Genomic DNA, 23978 nt, shown 5'->3' on the forward strand with positions numbered 1-23978 from the left:
TTCACCCTCAATTTATACAGAAATAGAATATTGGAGAACAGTGTGCTTAGTGATTTTCAAATTCCTCATTGTCAGACGGGACCATTAATGATTTCTAAGGCAATTTGGAAATGCTATCAAAGTTTTATAATTAGACTAGGTACCGTTAATTGTATTTTTATAGCTAGCCTATGTATTTTCAGAATTATTAATGCTTCTTTGCTGTAGCTTTGTGGTAATGTGTGTATATGATATTAAATCGAAGAATGGTGTTTAGGAAGCCCTATTCGCATTCTTCAATTATCCTTCAAGAAATAGGAAATTGATAATCATTAAAAAAGGAGTAGGCTCTATTCTGGGATGAAAAGTTGAACCGTTGGTTAGGCCTGTAGAAAGTCTGATGTCATGATGGAATGAGAAAAGTGTTGTCTTTGGTCTGCAGTTTATTATTCAGATGGAAGCACTGATTTGTTAATTGCAGACTTATGATAAGAAAATGAAATCAAAGTGCATATTGTAACATCTTCTCTGCAGATATTAGAAAACACTCCTGAAAACCACCCTGATCAAAGTCACTTGAAGCATGCTTTGGATAAGGCAGAAGAGTTGTGTTCCCAAGTAAATGAAGGAGTACGGGAAAAAGAGAATTCTGACCGCCTGGAGTGGATACAAGCTCACGTCCAGTGTGAGGGCTTGTCTGAGGTAAAGTGTTCACTGCTCACTTTCAGTGACTGTGTTTTTGGTTTCTGCACTGCACCGTAGTGCATCTGTGTATTTGCTTTCTTCCCAACCGGTTCCTTAGCGCCATACGTTCTCTCTATTTTTATAATCACAACTTAATTGTTTTTAATAGGTACCACATCATTATATAAGAATTTCAGGATAACAGAAGGAAAAGATCAAGCCAGCCATGCAGTCCAGTTTAGCTGTTGTGCATTAGCTGAGCCCTCGGTGTGCTAACCAATTTCCCGTACACCTTCTCATGTTTCCTGGGCCACTCGCTTGATGAATAAATTGGTTCTTCTGTTTAGCACACCAATCCATTGCCACGTTACAGTCAGCCAAGGTGGGAGAGGATGGACAATTACCAAATTTAGCAGTGTCTGTTTTGGCTAGTTGTGGTGCCAATCTCAGTAAGGTTTCGGTCCTATAGGGCTCCTCCGACATCCTCCAAAATACTCAACAGTACCACCAATGGAGATGGGTCTAGAGGCATTCCCAGCACTTGTGAGAGAGAGGCAAACACAGCCGGCCGGTTTTGCCCAATAGAGGGCATTAACGTACCACATGGAAGAAGTGGACATGTGGTTCCAAGGCAAGGATAACACATTTGGTGCTGCCAGTCTTCCCATCTGCTATAGTCTCAGTGGTGTGAGATAAGTCATGTGCAGGTATTTAAGTTGAATAAGTCAAAGTCTCCATGAGATGACCAGCACTGTAGGGATATGCATGTATCTCTCCATTTTGAGTCTTCCAGTAGGCCCAGCCAGTGCTCCCAGCTGGTCTGTAGAGTTAACAGAGTTCAGGGGAATTATTCACCAGAGGCTTATAGATCTTTGCTAGACCTCCTATATCAACGGGACCCATCAGATATGTAGGTTTTAATGGATTAAGCTCTCGGACCTTGCAAACGATATCTCTGTGTTGTTCAGGAGCATGATGCAGTTGCACATATGAGAATAAATGGGATTTTTTGCAGGGCACATTCAGTTTGTAGGGTTTGGAATTATTTCCAGTGGGACCCCTGCCATACGTCTCCAACTATCCATGGAATTACCGTTCTCATCCCTACCTATCCACACTCTTAAGGGAGAACGAATGTTGCAACCAGCACCCCTCCACAAAGATGTTTCAAGCATTATCTTTTTATCCCATCTGATCAATTGTAGTGCGGATAACCATCCAAGTAGGGTCCAGGACGTGTTGAGGAATGGGATTCCCATTGAGCATGCCCAGAATGTTGTCTCGATCCATGAATGCTATTTCTAAGCGGAATGCTGGTTCTTGCCACTCTCCATTCTTCCAATTGTTAATAACCAGTATGTTGGCCAGGTATACGAACAAATATCAGCCATGCATATCCCTCTATGATAGGGAGACTAAACACACTTGCCAAATGCGAGACGAGGGGGCAGATTAAGCCACCGGACTGTTTCTATCTAAGCAAGTATGTTCTGAAACCAAATGTGAGGTATGGATAACAGGTAGTTTTGGAGGAGATACACTATCTGAGGCAATATTAACTTGAAAAGGGCTGCCCTGCTAAGAAAGTTGAGAGGAGTTTGACCTGACATTAAGACTACAAGGCTGACTCCACTTTGAACAAGCAAGACTCCATTTTACGCTGATTTTTGCAGAATCATCAACATGCCTGCTTTGACACAGGTGTCATCTTTCCAAAAACCGAGAGAATGTCAAGTCACTTAGTCAGTGACATTGATAAAAACACTTGATGTGACATCCGTCTGCAGCAAATGCTTTGTTGTCTCTATTCCAAGATCAGACAAGAATAAAAACCAAAACAATATAGCCTGAATTGTTGTATTTTTACCTTATTTGTTTATAAGAATGTATCTTAGACTATCACTTTGATGCATGTTGGCTGAACCAAACATTCCTAAGGGGATGCCAGAATTTCCTGTCTCAGATAAGACATGATATAAAAGCCCCAACACTTGACCACTTGTCGAGAGAGGTCCTTCACCCCAGAATATTCTGCAAGATACTGCCAGAGGTGATCTTGACTGCTGGAGGTGCTGCTGCATCAGACTTTCTACTGATAGCAAAACCAAGTCCAGGAGGAGAGGAGAGGGGCTGATCCGACGTGTGTTTACCTTTCGCAGGGAACACGGTGACCCTGACTTTTAACAACTACTTCACTTTGCTGTAAACAGCTATACAGTGCTCTGATTCTCCCAAAGAAATTTTAGATGCAAGTTATACTACGTGCCCTCCTAGTGTAGCACATAGAAGTAGGTCTTAGAGTGTTACATTTTTTTATGTCATTTTATCTATGGTGGTAATGTTAATTTTATTCCGGTTTGCAACACTCAATTGGTGTTATATTTTGTGTGGTTATTTTAAATGTGCTAAACAACAGATTGATTACACAAAACAGAGATCAATGGAATACTTGAATTTATCTTGCCCACTGGTAATCACTCAGGCGCCCATCCCAAATCGTTGTTATTTTGCACACCATGTCACCTCAGTTTGGACCCAGCTGTATGCAATTCAGTCTTGACCCTACTCCAATAGGAACAATCCAGCCCGAACTGCCATGACCACCTTTGAACCACAACACAAGCAACCCACAACCGGTTCACCCTGGTTATGGGCTCATCTGCCTGGTACAACTTGGTTCTAGTGGAACAGTGTGCACGGGACCTACATTGGGGGCACACCTGTCCCACTTAGGACAAAACAATAAGTATACAAATCAGTGATGGATTGAGGCTGTTAAAATATAACACTATTTACTTAGTGTCTTTTTCGTTGTGAAGTTTGCGTGTGTATGATATGAGAGAGAATGAAATAGGTTTGTTTCCAATCACCACCTTGTCCCTCGATCCCCATTTAGGGACTGTTAGTAATTCAAAAGCATAGATGCAGTTTCACCTATCTATTGGATGGGGTTCGGCAGGGCTACAAAAATCTGTTTTTCACATTCAAGTGTTGGTGTAATGAACTAAGTTTACTCGTATCACCCTTGGGTATGAAAACAAACCTTAAAGAGCTGAGCCAAAGATACAGTTTGCGCAAGAGACCCACCTGCTAAGATCTTCTGTGAGCTTTTTTTTAGCAGGGTTTTGAGATTGAGGCTCCACGTTAGATTAGGTTCCAGCTCAACGTCAGCTTCCAGGTATTGGTTGAGACCTGTGATTGCCAATTTGTTGCATCTCTACTACGCTTCAGACAGACAAGTGGCGATTTAGACCAGTTAACTTGTAGGCAACATGCATCTCCTAAAGGGGTCACCATCTGAAATAGACGTGGGCCTGTAATGGAAGGTCGGGAAATAAAGAAGAAGAGAAGAGAATTTGCTCTTTCATTGCCACCCCCGGATTTACGTGTCACATCTGATGCACACTTCCAGTAGCTCTGTAGGCAAGCTGTAGAGAAGGGAAAGTGGACAGCATTGCCAGATGCCTTGGCATATTGAGATGGTAGCAGATACGGTGCCATTAACTCAAACTTGAGCCTGTGGACTTGAATAAAGTATCCAGACATTCGACCGAAATCTAGGCCATAGTCCCAATTTCCACAGCACATCATCAAGGAATGCCCAATCCACAGAGTTGAATGCTTTCTCGAAATGTTAAAGAAGGAGGGCTCTAGGGTCTTTGAGGTTGGAGAAGCATGCTTGGGCTTCTTTGGCTCTACGGATACAGTGCCTGGTACTCCGATGGGGCATAAACGTGCATTGATCTGGGTAGATCAGCTGCAGCAGCGTTCTAAGGAGTCAGCTAAAAGTTTGGGGTAGATTTTAATTTCTATATTAATTAGAGAGATCGGTCAATAGGATGTGCATCGGTTTGGGAGGAATGGTCCGGTTTTGGTTGCCAGGTCGAATTCAGGGAAAGTAAAAAAAAAAAAAAAAAATCACTCACTCTTTGGTACAGTTCCAGAAGGTGTGGGATCAAGTGGGATTGAAAACAAAAATAGTATTCTACTTGAAACCCGTCTCGAGCTGGAGTTTTTCTGGATTTCTTGTCTTGAGTTGCAGAGGCATTTCCTCAGTTGTGAGGGGAAGATCCAAGTCTGTACTGTCTCTAGGGCTAAACCTCAACATTGGGAAATCTGCAATCAGTGGGGTGGGAGGCAACCCCAAACTGCATAGATAGTGCAGTAATAATCGCCAAATGCTTCAGCTATGGCCGTTGCCATCGTTCATGTCCATCTCTACTTGTTCACAAGAAAGGGGACGATCCAGGAAGCAACTTCTTTCGTCGCTAACCAGTATAATTCTTCCCCAACTTGTCACTCCATTCATACACTCTCCTCGTTGATGCCATCCAACATTGATGAGCCTTATCAAGCTGTCGAAGAGTTGCTCTTTCAACCCATGCGCTCAATTTTAACTTCTCACACAATGCTTTTTGTCTCCCTTTCCATCTGCCTCCAGTGTTAATTTTTTTTATTCTTGCTCCCATTTTTTGATCTGAAGTGCGCAATTTTTTCTTACCTTTAATTTACAGGTCTGACGTGACCATCTGCCATGTTAGAATGGTAAATTGAAATAGAAAAATTATCCAGTGTGTTACCATTGCATGCAAACTGACAATGCACATGTGATGCATGCAAGCATGTGCGTTGTTACATATCCAGGGCATATGCATTGATGTGCATATTGCAATAGGGTTTCATTAAAAGAAATATCACTGAAAGATTGTCTGCCGTGTTTGCGCATCCATCATGACGTACATGTTCATATGTGAACAGCAGTCAAAAAAACATTGTGAAAGCCACTAGATTGTCTCTTTAGAGCCAAGACTGTAGGAAACTGGGCTTCTTTGCAGATGCCTCTCCACATTTTGCCCCCTTTTAGAAAGAATAGATGCTGATTTTCGACTCTGAGAGTGCACTGAGGCCTGCTAAAAAGACCTTAGTGTCAGCGCTCTTTTCTTAAAAACAAGGTATGTCTAACTGTTCCACAATTGGCACAGGACATTAGCACCTCTGTAAGTACCTAATTAATGGTACCCCTGGGTATGAGTACTAAAAAGGGTCCCCAAGGGCTGCATCATAACTTATCCCACCCTAAGGGACTCATACACAAATTGCACACAGCCTGCCATTGCAGACTGCATGTCAGGGTGCAAGCCCTGAGTGAAAACACGACATGGCACACCCATTGTGTGCCATGCCAAAGTCCCTATATGCATTATATACCCCTACAGCCGGCCTTAAGAGCCCCAAGGCAGGTTGCATTATAATACATATGAGGATGTATCTGCATGATCAGATATGCCCCTTTGATGTCTAGTTGTATTCCTAGACATTGCAAGGGAGCAGGCAGCCATCTTAAAGCATGTACTGGATACTGGTCAGCACAAGTGACCCAGCTACATGATGGCTGTTTGGAAACTAGTGTTTTTGGGATCAAACACCTTGTCTTAAAAAGTCTATACTGATGCCAGTTTTGGATTTATTATGACATGCACCCAGAGGACTGGCCAGCCTAAAGTGAACACAAAATTAGGAATTCCACCATCTTGCGTGTGGTGGAATTAGGAATTCCTGGATAGGGTGGTGCCCACTCCCCATAGGAAGTGGTCATCTAGGGGGTGTAGTGACCTCAGGGGTAAGTAACCCATTGGCTACTACCCTTCACTCCCCTAAATTGAGTATTTAGGGGACCCCCTGGATAACAGGACTTCAGACTCACCGGGCTAGAGAAGAACAAGGACCCAAAGAGCTGTGAAAAGCAATAACTGACTTGGTCCCAACCCTGCCTGCCCTCTGTACTCAAGAATTGCTCTAAATATGACTCTCCCTGTAGCTGTTCTCCTTCCCAAAACCTGGGAGGACTGCCAGCACTCCAAGAAGTAACCAGGGTCTTGCAGGAACCAAAGAAGACTATTGAGGCTTCAGACTGCTAAAACCCGACACTGGACAGCACCGCTGCCTCTGTGCCCTATCCTGAGTTCAGGTGGGCCAGCAGTGCCAATGTGGTCCCCAGGCCTTCCAGAGCCAAAGCCCACCTTGGGTTTGCCAACAGTGGACTTCCCAACGTAACCTGCAGCCTATTTGTGCAGGCCCCCTCTTTCCCGAGTGCCTCTGGTGACAAAAACCCGACGCCTCAGGACACCTTTGCACCCGCCTGCCCGGCCCGAGGAGAAGAGGACCAAAGGTGTCCACACGTCCCCGAGCATTGTGAGACCTGAGATCCTCTGTAAGATCCTCCATCCTGGCCCCTCAGTCTCTGCTTGCAGTCACTTTCTAACTAGACCGATCTCCACTGAAGTAAATGGGATACCCGATGCTGTAACACACTGCTGCACCCAGACGCCCCAGAGCCCCGAGAGGTGGCCTGTTGGTGTGGCCATGGACCTTGCCCTACACTCACCTCAAGTCCAGAAGAACAGTACTGTAAGTCGTTGCTAAGTACCCGTATGCAGTGTCTGTTTCTTTCCCATAGGATAACATTAGGGCACCAGAGGCTGAAAAACACTTCTGCAACCGGGAGCTTCAGTGCCCCCTGCAGTGATCTGTTGGTGCTGCTTTGGACCTTGCACCATACCTACCTTAACCCCAGAAGAACAGTCCGGTAAGTTGTTGATAAGTGCCAGAATGCAGTATATGTCTTTTCCCCATAGGATAACATTACTGCTGCAGAAAGTGTCAACTTTTGAAACATAAAAAAATTAATATCTCAAAAAGTACTTGCCTGAGTCTGATGATCTTGGCATCTAAATTCATATAAAAAAGGGTTATTTTTATAAATTGATGTTGGTTTTCTTTATTGAGTGTGTGTCTCCCTTACTGGCTCTGTGTGCAATAAATGCTTAACACTGTCTTCCAATAAACTTAACTGTGCACCCACACTACCACAAAAGAGAGCTTTTAGGGTTATTATTTTAAACCCTGTCAGCCAATAAGTGTCACCCTGGACTATCTGCATAGTGTACCCTTACATTGGCACACTACATACATGGTCAGCTTACTACAAAGGCCTATTGACTTTAGCTAGTACTAGTTTTCGGAACACTTCAGTTTGAACATTACAGTGTTTTAAAACCAATGTTCAGAATACATTTGCTGTTTTATTTTTATGAAGGTTTTTAAGCTAGATTAAAAAACCATCATCGGCAAAACCAATAGCTCTCGCCTTTGGGACCACTTGGCTTTGCCAATGTGCTACAGGTACGGTCTTCTATCAAAATCTTTTAGTTAGCTTTGGGCCACACATTTGCTTACTATTAGTTGGCTTGCTTGTCATTCTCATTTGATTGCTTCTTATTTAATGGCTTTTTTCTTCTTCTTGTGTTTGCCGCTCCCCTGGATCATAGCTTTAATATCTTTTCATTAGATGACTTCTATCCTTCCACTACTTACATTTCATAGAATTCTGCCTGATCGCTTCCTCATCCCGCCCTACCTTTTCTTTTGCATTTTAATCATTTATTCTCCCCATGCCTTAAGCTCCTCTGTTTCTCCCTTGCCTACTCCCCATTGTTTCCTCGTCCTCCCTTGATTTAATGACTTTGCTAATAGCTCTTTTGTTACTCCCCTGGCCTTCTGGCTACTTTTTGTTGTCAGGTCAGTACTTTTTAGGTCTCGCCTACACAGTGCATGCACTGTGCTGTGAGACATATTGTTTACTATTCATTGGGCTTACAGCTCGCTCACAGCATACCATTTGTTGTTTTTGCTCTCTGATAGAGACTTCTAGCCGCAGATTCCATAGGTGTCAGACTGGATCAGGAAGATTTTTCGGTTAGCAGTACCTCTGCGTGCCAGTAGGTGGCGTCGGTCAGCTCTATGGAGTCTGCATCACCTAAATATGCACCACCCTGGCACGCTGACATGAATTCACAACTTTGAGGGAGCGGTCCCTGAAGCTGCTAGCAGCCTGGCAGACGCCTCCGGGTCATGCCACTCCTCGTAGATCTCAGGCCCGGTCGAGAAGAAGGTCACAGGACTCCTCCAGGAGCCCCAAGTCCTCTTTGTCCCACTCAGCGTCCTCAGGACACTTGTCAAGAGGCACAAGAAGCTCAAGAAGTTAAAGCGTGCTTCGAATTCTCCTCGTCCGTCAGCTGACGCAATGATGGAACATCGACTTTCAAAGTACAGTTCTTCACAGCCATTGCCAGGGGGGACTCTACAGCTCCCCGCTTTTCCAGGAGCCAGAGTGACTCCCTCAAATGAACAAGTTACTTACCTTCGGTAACGCCTTATCTGGTAGAGACAGTATATAGCCCCAGATTCCTTACCTTTGAATTTCCCCAGCCATCAGACTGGATCCGGAAGATTTTTCATGAGCAGTACCCATGCACGCTGGTAGGTAACGTCAGTCGGCTTGGTGTCATCCACGTCCCCTAAATAGGCGCCACTCCGGCATGCTGACATCAGTTCACAACTTTCCATGCCAGGAGCGCAGAGCCATGAAGTGCACTTACACTGGTGTGTCCAAACTAGGGCCCTGAAAGCCCTAGTTTGGACATACCAGCTGTAGATTCCTTACCTTTGAATTTTTCAGGCATCAGACTGGATCCAGAAGATTTTTCATGAGTAGTACCCCTGCGCGCTGGTAGGTAGCGATGGTTGGCTTGGCATCATCCGCGTCACCTATATAGGCACCACTCCGGCATGCTGACATCAGTTCTCAACTTTCCTCTCCAGGAGCGCAGAGCCATGAAGTGCACTGACACTGGTGTGTCCAAACTAGGGCCCTGAAAGCCCTAGTTTAGACACACTAGCTGCAGATTCGTTCCCTTTGAATAGATATCCAAACAATACCATCCCCAGTGGAGGGATGCAGACAAATTCTAAACTAGGAAGTCCTGCAGGACTACAGTGGCACTACCACTGCCATGCGGCACAGCAACAAACAGGACAGGGTGGAGTTGTGGACCCTATGTCAAGAGGCCCTGTATCTCTGGACATGGCTAGAACAGCAGGGCATTTCCCTGGTGATTCAACACCTGGCATGTTCTCTGAACGCCAGAGTGGATGAACTCAGTTGTTGAAGCTTAGAGGATCACAAACGGAGCAAGGTCTTTTTCAGCAGTGGGGAGACCCTTGGTTAGAACAATTTACCTTCGCCATCAATGCGCAATGTGCCGGAGTTTCCAAGGCAGCTCTTGCTCAGAGATGCTTTTGGTCTTAAGTCGAGTTCAGGCCTCCTGTATGCGTTTCCACCCATACCACTTCTGCTCAGAGGAGGAAGGACCAGGAACAAGCCATCCTTGTGGCTCCAGATTGGACAAGGTCCTTTTAGAATACAAGTTAGAGGGCCAGGAATGTATGGACTTGTATTAGGAACTGGGTATGCCAGTGGACTGGATATGTCTCCAGATGCTGGAATGATTTCTCCACCTACCGTGGTTACGGAGGAGGGAGCAACACATACTATGGTGGTGAGGAGGTGCAGCCGAGGTCCTGGATCTCGAGTTGCCCTCAGAGGCAGCCAAAACTAACGTCTTGACGGAAGTGTTATAGCTGGGAGCTTCCATGTCGGATTCGGAGATCCTAATGAGGCTGGTGCCACTGGTGGCTGCCGGCGTCCAGATCCATGATCAGATCCATGGGGGGCCATCAGAGCCGAGTTCGGAGTCGACGGCATGGGCCCAAAGGCTCTCCAGAGGGGTCGCCCACTCTAAAAACATCTAATAGAGACTTCTAGACGAATATTCCTTATCTTTGAATTTCCGAGGCATCAGACTGGATCCAGATGATTTGTCATGAGCACTAACCCTGAGCACCAGTACATCTCCAGAGGCTGGCATGCTTTTCCCTCCCTTCCGTGGCTACGGAGGAGGGAGCAACATATGCTATTGTGGTGAAGTGGGCGCCAGAGGTTCTAGATCTCGAATTGCCCTTGGTGGCAGACAAGACTAACATCTTGACCAATCCGGGAGCTTCCTCTTCTGAACTCCTGTTCCCTTTCAATGAAGCACTAACAGATGTCCTACTGGGAACTTAGTCCAAACCCGGCACAGGGGCTCCTATGAAAAGGACAATTGCCCGCCTCCTCCGCCCTGCACCTTCCTCACCCAACACCCTAACCCGAGAACTCCCATGGTGCGTTCCCTGCTGCACCCCCAGAGAGGGAATCCAAGAGGGTGGATAGCTTCGGAAAAAAAACCTTGCATTGCGGTCAATGAACACCGCGTGGTTATTGGGCAACTATTCCCACACTTTGTGGCGCACGGTTGGGCAAATGCTGCCACAGGTTCTGGAGGAGGCCCGTACCATTCTTTCCCAAGCGGTCAATGACGGGAGAGATGCAGCAAAGTTCACAATTCGCTGTAGTTTAGACACAATAGACTCACTGGGCAGAGCATCTGGATTTTCAGGGGATGTCCGGGCTTCCCTCAGTGATATGCCTTTGAAGGCACCCATCTATTCGGAGACAAGGCAGACTTCGTGCTGGAGCGCTTTAAGGACTCATATGCTATGGCCAAGTCATTGGGCCTCTCAGCTGCCACCCTTTATCCCCAGTCTGCCTTTCACTCCTTTTGTGGCTACATAAGGAGTGTTCAACTGCGTTAACCCTATTCCAGCCACGTCCAGTGCAGTCTTCCCAGCCTATGCATGGGTGAGGACGCCGTATGTACCACCCCGTGGGTCAGGTAGCCAGAGGTCTGCTACAACCATTAACCCCCCAACAGCCACAGTCATTAAGCCCTCCTAATCTTTCCCTACAAGATCACGGGGAATCCAGTTGGAGGCAGAATCCGCCATCATCCCCTGCACCCCTGGAAGTCCATAACATCGGACAGGTGGGGCTTACAGATCATTTAGAGAGGCTACTCCTTTCCCTTCGAAACCTTCCCTCCCTCTATGCCTCTATCTCACGACCGGCTGACGGAGGATCATTGTCCTTGCTCCGTAAGTTAGTCACAGCTCTCTTAGCCAAGGGAGCCTTAGAGAGGGTTCTGATGTCAGAAGTAGGCAGTGGTTGCTATTCCCGCTACTTTCGGATTCCAGAAAATAACAAAGGTCTTCGCCCTCTCCTAGAACTATGAACCCTTAACTTCTTCCTCAAAAAGGAGAAGTTCAAGATGCTCACTTTGGCTTAGGTCTTGTCTGCCCTGGACCCAGGAGTCTGGACTGAGGCTCATCCAAGGCTGTCGTCTCCCACCTCCAGACTACGGCAAACCTCCTGAATTCACTGGGGTTCACTATCATGGTGACAAAGTCACACCTGACTCTCTCTCAGATGCTCCCTTTCATCGGAGCTTTTCTGGACACAGCGCAGTTTTGGGCTTATCATCCTGAGCATCAAGTCCAGGATATTCAGGCTATTATTCTGTTCTGTGCCACTCTACACCACTCCACCCCACTCTGTGCTACTCTACAACTCTCAACTCTATGCCCCATCACTCCACTCAGTGCCACTCCTTTGACAATCTTCTCTATTTCACTCTGCTCCAGTCTACGCACTCTATGCCATTCCAAAACATCCTACTCCATACCACTCTATGCCACTATACTCTTTGCCATTCCACTGTGCGCGACTTTTATCTATGCCATTCTAATCTACGCTCTGCATGCCACTCTACTGTATGCTGCTCTACTCTGCGCCACTCTACGCTACTCCACTCCACTTAGTGGCACGCTACACCACTCCGTGCAACTGAACTCTGCTTACACCATTTTTTGCAGCGACATTCTTTCCTACTCTACTCCACTCCACACCATTCTACTCCACACGACTCCATGCCACTCTACTCTATGCTGCTTTAATCTACGCCACTCCAGTCTAAACAACTCTATTTACTGTCACTCCACTATGTCACTCTACGACATCCGACTGAACTCCATGCCACTCTTCTACACCACATGCCACTCACTTTTAGCCATGCTGAACAGTAGCCATGCTGCTGGATAGCATTGCTAAAAGACATTATCATAGTCAAGAGCTCTCACATAGGCAACACATATTGGCTTACCAATGGTTGTTTAAAATGTGCTAATGCATATGTTTACATTATGTTTAAATTTATTGCTGCAAGATTGGCATCCACCACCATGGAATGGTAAAAATAAAATGTTGGCCACATATGTCATCGTGCTGGGCCTCCGTAGCCTTATGACATGTGCATTAATGATGATGCATTGTCAATTCAAGCCATGCTGCGCAGCATAAGGAAAAACACATTGGCAAAGCTTTTAAGTTGAAAAGAGACAAGTGGTTTTGCCAGTGCTGGAGTAAGGATTTTTTTATTATCTCGCAGTTCCCTCTAGATGCACAAGTATCCTGTTAGTAGCCAAGATAGCATTAGAGACCCCAAAAATAAACAGAGCCCAGGTACTTGATCACATGCTGCTCTACTCTGCGCCACTCTACGCTACTCCACTCCACTTAGTGGCACGCTACACCACTCCGTGCAACTGAACTCTGCTTACACCATTTTTTGCAGCGACATTCTTTCCTACTCTACGCCACTCCACACCATTCTACTCCACACGACTCCATGCCACTCTACTCTATGCTGCTTTAATCTACACCACTCCAGTCTAAACAACTCTATTTACTGTCACTCCACTATGTCACTCTACGACATCCGACTGAACTCCATGCCACTCTTCTACACCACATGCCACTCACTTTTAGCCATGCTGAACAGTAGCCATGCTGCTGGATAGCATTGCTAAAAGACATTATCATAGTCAAGAGCTCTCACATAGGCAACACATATTGGCTTACCAATGCTTGTTTAAAATGTGCTAATGCATATGTTTACATTATGTTTAAATTTATTGCTGCAAGATTGGCATCCACCACCATGGAATGGTAAAAATAAAATGTTGGCCACATATGTCATCGTGCTGGGCCTCCGTAGCCTTATGACATGTGCATTAATGATGATGCATTGTCAATTCAAGCCATGCTGCGCAGCATAAGGAAAAACACATTGGCAAAGCTTTTAAGTTGAAAAGAGACAAGTGGTTTTGCCAGTGCTGGAGTAAGGATTTTTTTATTATCTCGCAGTTCCCTCTCGATGCACAAGTATCCTGTTAGTAGCCAAGATAGCATTAGAGACCCCAAAAATAAACAGAGCCCAGGTACTTGATCACAATTGTGAAAATCAATTGAGACACTGAGTGCTTCTGGAACTTCTCCAATATTTTGTGAGTACAATGTGGTTTTCACTTCACCAAGGGCTACGAGGTGATGCTATTTTATGGTCATAGTGCTGTCAAGGTGTCATTATATGTGAAGACATAGATGTATGAAGGCCCATGTCACACCCATGAACTCAGTTGTTTTTGTCCACATGGATCAGGAACTTAGCCTGTTGTTAAAGTTGTTTTTAATCCACAGTTGCTGTTTTCTGTTTTCACTCAACATCATGTCACTGCCTCAGGGCGAGAGCCCTCTGCTTCTTCTGGGAAAACCATGTATCTGAGGTTATTGCAGTGGGAACATTCTACGGCATCTTCTCCACATGGCGCTTATTCATTGGAAGTCTTCTCGCATCTTCTCATTGTATTTTATCAGCTCGGCTTCTGCATCATCCAGCTAAGAGATATGGCCCTCTGCTTCAGTCACCCAATCAATTGTGTTGCGTAGATCCTGTCATAGAAGCGGCGCATCGTTCTACTTTCTCTATTTTAACTTATATGGCTTACTGCAAGGCTGGGAGAGCCTGCAAGATCAACACTGTGAAGACAGGTGTATTTGCCTCTAGTACCATCACGCAGACTTGACTGGAGGAAGTTTCTCCTGCAAAGTAGAGTATGGTTAGAAGCACCATAGCATGTTCATCCATTTTAATTTTGGGCTTGCTCCTGCTTTGTCTTTCGCCATGGGCAGTACACACAATTCTTGCTGCTAATGGAGTTTCCGTAAAAGGCACTGATAAAAGCGTTTCCATGCAATGTGGACTATCCTAGGACCTCGTATTTCCAGTTGGGATGTTTTTGTGTGCTAATCTGCCACCCCTGTAAAGTGCAGGCAGCACAAGCTATTGGAGCCGGCAATAGTATAGGAAGCAGTTTTAAGCAAGCAATCTGGTTAGCCACCTATTCTCTCGGCAAAGACATTGAGGCTTCTTTATTCAACAACCTCTGCACTTAATGCAGAACATTTAATACATAAAATAACTCATGCATATGAATACACCAGACATTTGTTGCGGTTTTCATGGGAATTCTTGGCCGCAGTTTTATTAACATGTCTGATTGGTACTAAATGTCACTACATTCATAAATCACGTTGGCCGGTCATAAATCACTATGACAGGACCATAACTAATTTTGACAGTGTCATAGATCATTCTGACAGGATCATAAACGGGTGATAGATCATATATCATATCTGCAATTTAACGATCACGTCTTTGCATTTACCTGCCATAGTTTATGGCAACTGGATGTGTCAGGCCCCTGGCGGATATTATTGCGCCAGGCCCTTATGCCCCCGTCTGTAGCGACCTGCAGACGGTTCCTCAGTTACGTAGCCCAGTCTTCCACTAAATTCTCACTCACTGTTATTTTTACCTCACTGATGATGTCCTGACCCTTTGCCTTATGTCTCGTTGGTTCACGGCACCAGCTATGATCCCATGTTTCCACAGTGACTCCTCTACACAGCCCATGCAGCCCCAGCCACTGTTGTTAGCGGTGAGCTCAGGTGGAGCACCTCACACTGTGGTGCCAGTCTGAAACCTCCCGTGTCTGGCAAGGGCAACTGTGACTACTCACTATCTAGCCCTGACTTAGACCGTAAACAATTAAAGTGGTCATGCTTAATATTGTCATATTAGGAAGTGAGAATGCAGCGTGCACAGTATATTCGTAAGACTAAACATTGTTGAGATCGTATCAGAACACCACCCGCTGAACAACTGTGGCGGTCCTGTTGTGGTTTGTGTTGGCATTGGTGGTATTAAAACTGTTAAATCCCTAGAAGCCCCACAACCTCGTTAATACATGCCCTTTTTCTCTTGATATATATTGGTTTGTTCATGGATCTTGAGACCAATCATAAAAGGAGCACTCTGTCTCTTGATCCCATAGTATAAGCTTGGTGTTGTAAAACTAATAATAAGCTTCATTATCCATTGTTAGTTTGGTTTCTCATTTCTGTCCCCACTTGAATGCACTTGATCCTCGTATGTCATACGCAACCATTGGCCCAGTGCGTCAAAAAAAGAAATAGGTAAATGTAGGAAGTTGGCTCTGTATATACTATCTCAAAGTAAGAGATAGTGTGCACGGAGTCCAAGGGCTTCCCTTAGAGGTAAGATAGTGGCAAAATTCGATAATTCTAATGCTCTAATTTGTGGTAATGTGGTTGAGCAGTAGACTTATCAGAGGGTAGTGTTAAGCATATGTTGTACACACACAGGCAATAAATGAGGAACACACACTCAAAGACGTAACTCCAGGCCAATAATTTTTATATGGAAAAATATATTTTCATAATTTATTTTTAGAACCACAAGTTCAAGATTTGAAGTAAATACATAAAATGCAAGGTACTCCAAACAGGTAAGTTAGGAACTTAGAGCAATAACATATACAGTTTTTGTTAAAATGGCAATAAGCTATTTTAAAAGTAGACAGTGCTAAAATCAACAGTTCCTGGGGGAGGTAAGTATTGGTTAGATTGTGAGGTAAGTAAGGCACTTACAAGTCTCAGTTCCTGGGCATAGGCAGCCCACCGTTGGGGGTTCAAGGCAACCCCAAAGTTACCACACCAGCAGCTCAGGGCTGGTCAGGTGCAGAGGTCAAAGAGGTGCCCAAAACACATAAGCGCCTATGGAGAACAGGGGTACCCCGGTTCCAGTCTGCCAACAGGTAAGTACCCGTGTCCTCGGGGGGCAGACCAGGGGGGTTTTGTAGAACACTGGGGGGGGCACAAGTAGGCACACAAAACACACCCTCAGCGGTACAGGGGCGGCTGGGTGCAGTGTGCAAAGCAGGTGTTGGGTTTTGTATAGGAAACAATGGAGGGACCCGGGGTCACTCTAGCGGTGCAGGCAGGGCACAGGGGGGCTTCTCGGGGTCACTCCTGCCCTGAAGCTTGGTTCCTTCTGGTCCTGGGGGCTGCGGGTGCAGTGCTTGGTCCAGGTGTTGTGTCCCTTGTTCCAGACAGTCGTGGTCAGGGGGAGCCTCTGGATTCTCTCTGCAGGCGTCGTTGTGGATGTCCACGGGGGTCGTCTCGGGCTACTCACGAGGTCGCAGTCGCCGGGGAGTCCTCCCTGTGGTGTTTGTTCTCTGGATCTCGAGCCAGGGGCGTTGGGTGCAGTGTGTGAAGTCTCACGCTTCCGGCGGGAAGAGTGAGGTCTTTGAAGTTGTAGAAAAGTTGCAAGTTTGTTGCTGGTTGTTGAGCAGAGCCGCTGCTCACGGGAGTTTCTTGGTCCTGGGATTCAGGACAGTCCTCTGAGGCTTCAGAGGTCGCTGGTCCCTGTTGGATGCGTCGCTTGTTGCAGGTTTTCGAGTCAGGAGACAGGCCGGTAGGGCTGGGGCCAAAGCATTTTCCGTCTTCTGTTGTCTCTGCACGGCTTGTAGGTCAGCAGTCCTGGACTCTGATTTCCTGGGTTCTGGGGTGCCCCTAAGTACTAAATTTAGGGGTGTGTTTAGGTCTGGGGGTCAGTAGCCAATAGCTACTGTCCTGGAGGGTGGCTACACCTCCCTGAGGGGAGGTGGGCACATCCCTATTCCTATTGGGGGAATCCTCCAAAATCAAGATGGAGGATTTCTAAAGGCAGGGGTCACCTCAGCTCAGGACACCTTAGGGGCTGTCCTGACTGGTGGGTGATTCCTCCTTGTTTTTCTCATTATCTCCCCTTGACTTGCCGCCAAAATTGGGGGCTGTGTCCAGGGGGCGGACATCTCCACTAGCTGGAGTGCCCTGGGGAATTGTAACACGAAGCCTGAGCCTTTGAGGCTCATTGCTAGGTGTTACAGTTCCTGCAGGGGGGAGGTGTTAAGCACCTCCACCCAGTGCAGGATTTGTTTCTGTCCTCAGAGAGCCCAATGGCTCTCACCCCAGGGGGGCAGAACCTCGTCTCAATGGCAGGCTGGCACTGACTAGTCAGTCCTGCACTGAAGGACTGGGTAAAATACAGGGGGCATCTGTGTGCATTTTTTAGTAAATCCAACACTGGCATCAGTGTGGGTTTATTATTCTGAGAAGTTTGGTACCAATTTTCCAGTATTCAGTGTAGCCATTATGGAGCTGTGGAGTTTGTTTTGACAAACTCCCAGACCATATACTTAATATGGCCACACTGTACTTACAATGTCTAAGAATAGACTTAGACACTGCAGGGGCATATTGCTCATGCAGCTATGCCCTCACCTGTGGTATAGTGCACCCTACCTTAGGGCTGTAAGGCCTGCTAGAGGGGTGACTTACCTATGCCACAGGCAGTATTTTGTGGGCATGGTATCCTGAGGGGGATGCCATGTCGACTTTGCCTTTTTCTCCCCACCAACACACACAATCTGCAATGGCAGTGTGCATGTGTTAGGTGAGGGGTCCCTTAGGGTGGCACAACATATGCTGCAGCCCTTAGGGACCTCCCCTGGTCACAGGGCCCTTGGTACGACTGGTACCTTTTACAAGGGACTTATCTGTGTGCCAGGGGTGTGCCAATTGTGAAAACAATGGTACATTTTAAGTGAAAGAACACTGGTGCTGGGGCCAGGTTAGCAGAGTCCCAGCACACTTCTCAGTCAAGTCAGCATCAATATCAGGCAAAAAGTGGGGGGTAACTGCAACAGGGAGCCATTTTCCTACAGAAAACAAAACAACAGTAAACAATAATTAGTCATCCGGTACTTAAGAGTACATGTCAGCATGTTGAAGATTAACTCCCTAATGACCCAGTAGTAAAGTAAAAGAAAAAACAATAAGTCGTGCCTTAGCGTGCCTGTAAAGAAATGGCTCCCTGTTGCAGTTACCCCCCACTTTTTGCCTGATACTGATGCTGACTTGACTGAGAAGTGTGATGGGACCCTGCTAACCAGGCCCCAGCACCAGTGTTCTTTCACCTAAAATGTACCATTGATTCCACAATTGGCACACCCTGGCATCCAGATAAGTCCCTTGTAACTGGTACCTCTGGTACTAAGGGCCCTGATGCCAGGGAAGGTCTCTAAGGGCTGCAGCATGTGTTATGCCACCCTAGAGACCCCTCACTCAGCACAGACACACTGCTTACCAGCTTGTGTGTGCTAGTGAGAACAAAATGAGTAAGTCGACATGGCACTCCCCTCAGGGTGCCATGCCAGCCTCTCACTGCCTATGCAGTATAGGTAAGACACCCCTCTAGCAGGCCTTACAGCCCTAAGGCAGGGTGCACTATACCATAGGTGAGGGTACCAGTGCATGAGCACTGTGCCCCTACAGTGTCTAAGCAAAACCTTAGACATTGTAAGTGCAGGGTAGCCATAAGAGTATATGGTCTGGGAGTCTGTTTTACACGAACTCCACAGCACCATAATGGCTACACTGAAAACTGGGAAGTTTGGTATCAAACTTCTCAGCACAATAAATGCACACTGATGCCAGTGTACATTTTATTGTAAAATACACCACAGAGGGCACCTTAGAGGTGCCCCCTGAAACTTAACCGACTATCTGTGTAGGCTGACTGGTTCCAGCAGCCTGCCACACTAGAGACATGTTGCTGGCCTCATGGGGAGAGGGCCTTTGTCACTCTGAGGCCAGTAACAAAGCCTGCACTGGGTGGAGATGCTAACACCTCCCCCAGGCAGGAGCTGTAACACCTGGCGGTGAGCCTCAAAGGCTCACCCCTTTGTCACAGCACCGCAGGCCACTCCAGCTAGTGGAGTTGCCCGCCCCCTCCGGCCCCGGCCCCCACTTTTGGCGGCAAGGCCGGAGAAAATAATGAGAATAACAAGGAGGAGTCACTGGCCAGTCAGGACAGCCCCTAAGGTGTCCTGAGCTGAGGTGACTCTAACTTTTAGAAATCCTCCATCTTGCAGATGGAGGATTCCCCCAATAGGGTTAGGATTGTGACCCCCTCCCCTTGGGAGGGGGCACAAAGAGGGTGTACCCACCCTCAGGGCTAGTAGCCATTGGCTACTAACCCCCCAGACCTAAACACGCCCTTAAATTTAGTATTTAAGGGCTACCCTGAACCCTAGAAAAATTAGATTCCTGCAACTACAAGAAGAAGGACTGCCTAGCTGAAAACCCCTGCAGAGGAAGACCAGAAGACAACAACTGCCTTGGCTCCAGAAACTCACCGGCCTGTCTCCTGCCTTCCAAAGAACTCTGCTCCAGCGACGCCTTCCAAAGGGACCAGCGACCTCTGAATCCTCTGAGGACTGCCCTGCTTCGACGACGACAAGAAACTCCAGAGGACAGCGGACCTGCTCCAAAAAGACTGCAACTTTATCCAAAGGAGCAGCTTTAAAGAACCCTGCAATCTCCCCGCAAGAAGTGTGAGACTTGCAACACTGCACCCGGCGACCCCGACTCGGCTGGTGGAGAACCAACACCTCAGGGAGGACCCCCGGACTACTCTACGACTGTGAGTACCAAAACCTGTCCCCCCTGAGCCCCCACAGCACCGCCTGCAGAGGGAATCCCGAGGCTTCCCCTGACCGCGACTCTCTGAAACCTAAGTCCCGACGCCTGGAAAAGACCCTGCACCCGCAGCCCCCAGGACCTGAAGGACTGGACTTTCACTGCAGAAGTGACCCCCAGGAGTCCCTCTCCCTTGCCCAAGTGGAGGTTTCCCCGAGGAAGCCCCCCCTTGCCTGCCTGCAGCGCTGAAGAGATCCCTTGATCTCTCATTGACTTCCATTGCGAACCCGATGCTTGTTCTAACACTGCACCCGGCCGCCCCCGCGCCGCTGAGGGTGAAATTTCTGTGTGGGCTTGTGTCCCCCCCGGTGCCCTACAAAACCCCCCTGGTCTGCCCTCCGAAGACGCGGGTACTTACCTGCTGGCAGACTGGAACCGGGGCACCCCCTTCTCTCCATTGAAGCCTATGCGTTTTGGGCACCACTTTGAACTCTGCACCTGACCGGCCCTGAGCTGCTGGTGTGGTAACTTTGGGGTTGCTCTGAACCCCCAACGGTGGGCTACCTTGGACCAAGAACTGAACCCAGTAAGTGTCGTACCTACCTGGTAAAACTAACAAAAACTTACCTCCCCCAGGAACTGTGAAAATTGCACTGTGTCCACTTTTAAAATAGCTAGTTGTGAATAACTTGAAAAGTATACATGCAATTGAAATGATTCAAAGTTCCTAATGTACTTACCTGCAATACCTTTCAAACAAGATATTACATGTTAAATTTGAACCTGTGGTTCTTAAAATAAACTAAGAAAAGATATTTTTCTATAACAAAACCTATTGGCTGGATTTGTCTCTGAGTGTGTGTACCTCATTTATTGTCTATGTGTATGTACAACAAATGCTTAACACTACTCCTTGGATAAGCCTACTGCTCGACCACACTACCACAAAATAGAGCATTAGTATTATCTATTTTTACCACTATTTTACCTCTAAGGGGAACCCTTGGACTCTGTGCATGCTATTCCTTACTTTGAAATAGCACATACAGAGCCAACTTCCTACATTGGTGGATCAGCGGTGGGGTACAAGACTTTGCATTTGCTGGACTACTCAGCCAATACCTGATCACACGACAAATTCCAAAATTGTCATTAGAAATTGATTTTTGCAATTTGAAAAGTTTTCTAAATTCTTTAAAGTCCTGCTAGGGCCTTGTGTTAGTCCCTGTTAGCATTTCTTTTAGAGTTTAAAAGTTTGGTAAAAGTTTGAATTAGATTCTAGAACCAGTTTTAGTTTCTTAAAAAGTATTCCAACTTTTAGAAGCATAATGTCTAGCACAGATGTGAATGTGGTGGAACTCGACACCACACCTTACCTCCATCTTAAGATGAGGGAGCTAAGGTCACTCTGTAAAATAAAGAAAATAGTAATGGGCCCCAGACCTTCCAAACTACAGCTCCAGGAGCTGTTGGCAGAGTTTGAAAAGGCCAACCCCTCTGAGGATGGCAACACAGAGGATGAAGATAGTGACTTGGAGGAAAATTCCCCCCTACCAGTCCTATTTAGGGAGAACAGGGTCTCTCAAACCCTGACTCCAAAAATAGTAGTCAGAAATGCTGGCTCCCTCACAGGAGGGTCCAGCCTCTCTGAAATCACTGAAGGTAACTCCAGTGAAGAGGACATCCAGTTAGCCAGGATGGCCAAAAGATTGGCTTTGGAAAAACAGATCCTAGCCATAGAAAGGGAAAGACAAGAGATGGGCCTAGGACCCATCAATGGTGGCAGCAACATAAATAGGGTCAGAGATTCTCCTGACATGTTGAAAATCCCTAAAGGGATTGTAACTAAATATGAAGATGGTGATGACATCACCAAATGGTTCACAGCTTTTGAGAGGGCTTGTGTAACCAGAAAAGTGAACAAATCTCACTGGGGTGCTCTCCTTTGGGAAATGTTCACAGGAAAGTGTAGGGATAGACTCCTCACACTCTCTAAAAAAGATGCAGAATCTTATGACCTCATGAAGGGTACCCTGATTGAGGGCTTTGGATTCTCCACTGAGGAGTATAGGATTAGATTCAGGGGGGCTCAAAAATCCTCGAGCCAGACCTGGGTTGATTATGTTGACTACTCAGTGAAAACACTGGATGGTTGGGTAACTGGAAATGAAGTGTATGACTATGTTGGGCTTTTTAATTTGTTTATGAAAGAACACATTTTGAGTAACTGCTTCAATTAAAAGTTGCATCAGTATCTGGTAGACCTAGGTCCAATTTCTCCCCAAGAATTGGGAAAGAAGGCAGACCACTGGGTCAAGACTAGGGTAACCAAAACTTCCACTGGGGGTGACCAAAAGAAAGGGGTTACAAAGCCTCCCCAGGAGAATGTGGGTGACACTAGAAACAAAGAAAAAGAGTCCCCTGTAGGCCCCCAAAAACCAGACCAGGTGGGTGGGCCCAGAGACACAACCCAAAACAAAGGTGGGTACCAGGGTAAGAGCTGGGATGCCACTAAGGCATGGTGCCATAACTGTAAACAGACAGGGCACCACACCAAGGACACTTCTTGTCCCAAAAACAAACCCCCTAGCCAAATCCCAGGGGTAACCAGTGTAGCCATTGGAGATGACTCCTCAGATGAGGAGGTCTTCATAGCCTTCAACTGGAAAAAGGGCCCAACAGGTGAGTTGGAGATTCCAGAGGGAAGTAGACACTTCCACCACCTACAGGTGAATGGAATCCCAGCCACTGCCCTGAGAGACACTTGTGCCAGTCACACTATTGTGCATGACAGGCTGGTGTTCTCAAACCAGTACATCCCAGGTGAGATGGCCAGAGTAAGAGTTAGCCCAGACAGGGTCACTGATAGGCCTGTGGCTTTTGTGCCCATAGAAGTGGGTGGGACTTTTAGCTGGAGAAGGGTGGTAGTCAGTACAGACCTCCCCCTTGATTGTCTCCTTGGAAATGACTACCCAGAGGTTAGTCAGAGCCCAAGAGAGGAACTCGTCCAGTGCCAGTCCTCTCCCAAGGATTCTGGAGTTCCTGCCTCTGCAGTAAATGCAAGTAGGCCCCAGAAGAAAAAGAAAAGAAAACAGTGTAGGAAGGGTGGACAACCTTTAGCCAAGGTTCCAGCAAGCCAAGGAGATTCTGCTCCAGAAGGGGAGAACTCCAAAAGTGGCACTGGTAAAGTCCAACCTGACCCACAAGAAGTCCTGGCTAGTCAGGCAACTGTTCAGCCTGAGTGGGTGGCTCCTCAGCTAACAGAAGAAAGAGTGGAAGAAGGGTGTTTACTACAAGATGTGGTAACCCCCCATTCTAATACAGCAGACAGGCACCCTGAACCCAAAGAAACCTGTAACTTAGCCCCTTCCCTTGTAGGTGAAGAGCTAAAGGTGTGGTTCTGGGCACTGACAGCTGTCAGTGGCCTCTTCTGGGTGTTAGCCTTTATGGCTGCACTATCCTTGGCATGGTGGTCTGACCCCATGCCAAATAGCAAGTTAGGCCCCCTGACCCTGTTGGTCATGGTGGGGTTACTCCAGCTCTGGGTAACCTCTTTGGGTAAGCTAGGGGTGACCCTGGCTAAGATAAGATTAGCAGAGGTGGATACCTCTAACCTCAAAATAGAGAGAATGGGTGGAGACATTAAAGACACAGACAAGAGGCAATTCAGACTAGGTCCTATCACTGTGGAAGTGGGCCAGTTCCCCAGAGGGAATGACCTGAACAGGAGGATGTAAGGCAGAGTAGGCCCTGCAACAAACCAGCCTATTTCCTCTACTCTTCCTCGCCTGACAGACTAGGAAGACTCTTCCAGCTT

General features: G+C 46.8%; 1 protein-coding gene across 2 annotated transcripts in view; it reads left to right on the forward strand.

Moving 5' to 3' along the window:
- ITSN1 (intersectin 1) overlaps positions 1 to 23978 on the forward strand; it is a 1130286-nt gene that overhangs the window by 1054116 nt on the left and 52192 nt on the right. For both annotated transcript variants that reach the window (XM_069202488.1, XM_069202489.1), the window contains exon 34: positions 514 to 681. In XM_069202488.1, the coding sequence (XP_069058589.1) occupies positions 514 to 681 (168 nt within the window). The remainder of the gene's footprint in view (positions 1 to 513; positions 682 to 23978) is intronic.

Source organism: Pleurodeles waltl, chromosome 8, assembly GCF_031143425.1.
Source record: "Pleurodeles waltl isolate 20211129_DDA chromosome 8, aPleWal1.hap1.20221129, whole genome shotgun sequence".
In the NCBI taxonomy this organism is placed as follows: Eukaryota; Metazoa; Chordata; class Amphibia; order Caudata; family Salamandridae; genus Pleurodeles; species Pleurodeles waltl.